Source organism: Pelmatolapia mariae, linkage group LG7 (assembly GCF_036321145.2).
Source record: "Pelmatolapia mariae isolate MD_Pm_ZW linkage group LG7, Pm_UMD_F_2, whole genome shotgun sequence".
Taxonomy (NCBI): Eukaryota; Metazoa; Chordata; class Actinopteri; order Cichliformes; family Cichlidae; genus Pelmatolapia; species Pelmatolapia mariae.
Window position 1 is genome coordinate 63,206,587 of NC_086233.1, and position 4,247 is coordinate 63,210,833.

The 4,247-nt window shown below is 49.6% G+C and overlaps 1 protein-coding gene across 1 annotated transcript; it reads right to left on the reverse strand.

The window, feature by feature from the left end:
- fbxl9 (F-box and leucine rich repeat protein) lies at positions 1-4,093 on the reverse strand. Its single transcript, XM_063480181.1, has 11 exons — positions 3,786-4,093; positions 3,461-3,562; positions 3,242-3,376; positions 2,270-2,449; positions 1,854-2,159; positions 1,559-1,775; positions 1,136-1,293; positions 841-1,056; positions 556-768; positions 262-479; positions 1-175 (listed from the first exon to the last, which is right to left on the reverse strand). Exons 1-11 carry the CDS (start codon positions 3,837-3,839, stop codon positions 7-9), a joined length of 1,968 nt encoding a protein of 655 aa, XP_063336251.1. The 5' UTR covers positions 3,840-4,093; the 3' UTR covers positions 1-6.
- Between the last annotated feature and the right edge of the window lie 154 nt (positions 4,094-4,247).

The following is a 4,247-nucleotide window of genomic DNA, read 5'->3' on the forward strand; positions in this document are numbered from 1 at the left end:
AGCCTATCAGAGGCTTAGGCTAAGATCAGCCCCACCTATGAATTTGTAGTGGAGATTCTCCAGGAAGGGCAGCTGTGTCTGGAGGAAGTCCACTGCTGCTGCAGAGATGTTGTTGCACCTGGAGATGTCGAGCGTCCTCAGACGTTTGCAGTGCTGCACCAGGAGGAGCAGGGATCTGCGGGGTTTAGAGTGCAAACAGCGTAAGAATTTGATGACTTTCCGATGAGCTGCAGCTACTTGCGAGGCGTGTGTGCTAATCACCTATCGGTGATGTTATTACAGCAGGAGAGGTAGAGATGTTGCAGTCTGGGGAGGTAGGGCGCAGCCTGCGCCACGCCGCGGTCACTGATACCTGGGCAGTGGCTGAGCACGAGACTAGTGAGACTGCGGCAGTGACGGGCCGTCGACACTAAGCTGTCGTCTGTGATCTCCGGCAGCATGGAGAGAGACAGATGGTGGAGATCTGGGAAACGCATCACCTGAGAGAGGAGAACAGAACTTTTCAAATATTTTGCATTCCAAACTGAAACCTTCCGCTGCCCGTCCTTCTCCTACCTGAGCGATGCTGCTGTCCGTCAGTTTGGAGCAGGCAGAGAGGTCCAGTTCCTGCAGCCTGCTGAGAGCTAAAAGAGAAGCTCCAGCCTGCTGTCTGAACTGCTCCAGGTCATTCGGAGTCACTAGCTTGGGTCGCTCCTCGAAAGGCAAGCGAGGAGGCTTGAAGAAGCCCATGTTGCCAAAAGTCCGGGTGAACCTGGGCCCCTTGTCTCCCTGTTAGAGCGAATTATTATAACAACCACACGTGCTTAGAGCAGCACATAAACACAAAGCTGTGATTCTCACCGTCTCCTCGTCAGGCTCACATTTGGCTCTTTGCACCATTCCCAGCAGACCCCAGTCTGTCACTTCTTTACACCAGCCGAGCCGCAGCACCACCAGCTTCTGCAGGTAGGTGGCGACGGCGCACACAGACAGGTCGGTCACATTACTGCAGGAAGTCAGGTCAAGCTCGCAGAGAGTGTCCCCAAGCAGCTGGGCGAGAAAGAAAACTGCAGGATCCTAAAAGAAAGGCAGGAAGCTAAGATTTTTCCGTCTGTTTTAAACCAAATGAAGCGCGGCGACGCGGACAATGACCGACCCTGATGTAGGTGCAGCTCCTGAGGTTGAGCGTCTCTAGCTGTCGTCTGGCAGCATCGGATCCCTTTAAGCCTTTCACCATCTCTGTTCCATTGATGTGCAGACACTCGGACAGGTCCAGAGACCGCAGGGAGGGCAACAACAGCAGGTCCGACAGGCCTGTTGGTAACACGATATTAATCACATGGAGGCAGTATGATGAGCTGCGAGCGTGAAACTAATAACCGAGCATAATAAACTTACTTGCAGTTCTATTCAAATAGAAAAATGCTGATTATTTCGTCTGTTTTACCCTTAAAGCTGCTGCTTTTAATTTGTTCCATCATCGTGATTACGGTCACTCCAAAGATAATATCAAATATAAAAATGATCACACTGGGTGACAATTTTAGTTAAATACACAAGAACGTGCATGGGGGGGAACCTTTTTCTGTGATCCTCCAGTCCCGCGACAATGAGAGGTGCGTCAGTGACTTCAGACCTCGCGCTATGGCCTCTACAGACCTGCTGGTCAGCTCCGTGCAGCCGCTGATGTCCAGTTTGAGGAGGCTTGGCTGGTGCTTCACCAGAACTTCCACTGAGTAGTTGGTCAGCTCCTTACAGCCGTGCAGGATCAGCTCCTCTAAAAACAAACCCTGAACCTGCAACACAGAATTACAGCTATCAGTGGAAGTATTCTTAGTGATGCTGAAACTGTTGTGCTGTGCCAACATCCCGACCTGTGCAACAGTGCGCAGCGACTCAGGGGTGATGGATGTTCTGCTGAGGTCCAGAGCTACGAGGGTGGATTTCTGCTCCATCAACAACCTCCTCAAGTTCCTAAGCGACAGCAGAGCTGATGAGTCCTCGACGGCCCCCACCGGGCACCCTCGATACGGGTCAAACTCAAAAGCAATATGGCAGCCAGCCAGCGAGAGCCGACGGAGACGCGGCGTGCATCCGGTCAGCCGGTTGAAGGTGAGGTCAGACAGGTAGCGGAGGTCAGACAGGTCCAGCTCTTCCAGACCACACAGTGCTGACCGCACCTGGAAGCAGATTATGATTGCTCACACATTTTTATGACACCATAAATTTTTTTTTTTTTTAATTTCTTGTTTGAATTGTTCAGATTTTTTTATTGCCCGTCTCCACCCACCTGCTGTCTGTGCTCCTCCCTGGAGAGGAATGCTCCAGACATGAAGAGGCTGTCCAGACCTCTGAGGTCCAACCTGCGGAGGGAGGTAAGCCGAGGGAGCAGGGCCAGCAGGGAAGCCTCTGTTATACTGCTGCCAGGCAGGGCCAGGCTCTCCAGTTTAGGGCCCAGGCAAAGGCCCACCTGAGGAGGAAGCAACACAAAACAGGAAGGTTAGCAAAGGTACTACAGCTGCTATTTCAATCAGTGGGAAACAGGAGAGTGGGCTCACTGCTGCCCTGTTGGCCACGTCAGTCTTGGCAAAAAGCATTTTAATCTAAATGAGACTTTTATGTGAATTAACAAGAACAATTATAACATTTGCATGCCATAAAAAATGAATATTTTATTATCACCTAAAGCTTAAAATCCACACGCCGGTCCGACACCAACACAGGTGGACTAAACTTGGTCCTTATCTTATCTTCGCGTGACAATCCAGCGTGTGTTTAGTGGGAAACTCGGTGCTTACACGTTCACACACATACAGATGCACATGATTGTGATAAGCATGAATTATTAAGTGATGACCACAGCTGCTCTGAACTTTGGACCGTGGTGTTTATTTATGGCGTGTCACATGTTTATCCTTGTGACAGGAAATTAAAATAATGTGATATATATAGATATATATAAATGTTAAAACAATGCTAGTGTTTTTCTAAGATGACTAGAGTCCAGACAAATCCACTTTAAAAAAAAAGAAAAAAAAGTTTCCATTGCCCTGAGGTGTGTGAATTATGTGAGCCTACCAGGAAGCGTATGATTGCTTCTTTGTGGGTTTGTTTAAAAGTCATCACATGACGTCAGGAATATAGTTTCACAGAAGGAGCAATGAATGTTGACATTTTTAGGTATTAAACACAACAACAAAAAACCACCTGTACCCCTAATATGTGTTACACAGGAGCTGTTTCATTCGTCAGAATACTGCACCTCCAGCAGCAGCGATCTGGAGATGCTGAAGCCATCGAGCTGGCTGATTATCAGGCTGCAGCGTGGCTTTCGGCCCAGACCCCTGATGAGCTCCAGGGACGAGGCCGAAGCCGGGAAGCGGAAGGTGATGTTCCTCTGCAATTTGAAAAAAACAAAGTTAAAATGACAGTGCAGCCACCTTTCAATTCATCGTCTCTGTTGTGGTCTGGGGAGAATGACCTGAAAGCGGGGGTCCTGGCTGGCACTGTACCAGCTACGGCAGACCAGTGACGCTTCCTTCCTGTCTGAAGCGTGGAGAAAACTCAGGATGTAAACTACGACCTGCAGATTGAGACAGAAATGCTGGATTAGATTAAACATCCGCGAAGAGATCGATCCGAACTGGGCTCAGCTGAGAGCATTTTATCAGCTCCAATGAGAGCACACTACCTGTCATTCGACAGGTACAGCAGGGCATGCGCAGTGGCTGACTGCCATTAGAATACTGTTACTGTAGCTCCAGTATACGAGCAGTGGGTTTGTATTGGAGGAAAAATGCACTCACCTCCACGGGCAGCCCAGGAGCTTCCACAGTGTCCTCCCCATCGCTGTCTCCCATCGTTATTAAAAAATCCTCTAGACCATCTCCAGTGACTCAGCTAGCCAAACAGTAGCTATCGTGAACTCAGTCTAGCCTTTAAAGCTAATGCGTCCACGGCACAGAGAAACGGTGTCGTCCGTGTCCGTGAACTTACAGCTACGGGTTTCCTTTCATTAGACGCTCATTAAAAGCTGCGTTACCTGCTGTCGTTCCCCCGAAAGCCCCTTTACGTTAGGCTCTGTGCACGCTCAGTCCCTTCAGGTGCGATCAGCTGACCGCAGAGGAGGCGCTGATGACGTCAGGGGCGGGGCGCTGTGTTTTTTTCCAGCATGGCTAACGTTTGGTACCGACGTAGCTTTGATCTGTTTTGTTTTTGACGCTTTGACAGACGATGGTGTGACCCAGAAGAAGCGGTTAGCTGTTAGA

What these genes read in the sequence shown, in the direction of transcription:
- fbxl9 (XM_063480181.1), bottom strand. Translation starts at nt 3,839, where the DNA reads ATGGGAGACAGCGATGGGGAGGACACTGTGGAAGCTCCTGGGCTGCCC. An exon ending in GTGAGCCTGACGAGGAGACG is followed by an intron (nt 769 to 840) that starts GTGAGAATCACA and finishes TCGCTCTAACAG; the next exon opens with GGAGACAAGGGGCCCAGGTT. An exon ending in CGGACAGCAGCATCGCTCAG is followed by an intron (nt 480 to 555) that starts GTAGGAGAAGGA and finishes CTCCTCTCTCAG; the next exon opens with GTGATGCGTTTCCCAGATCT.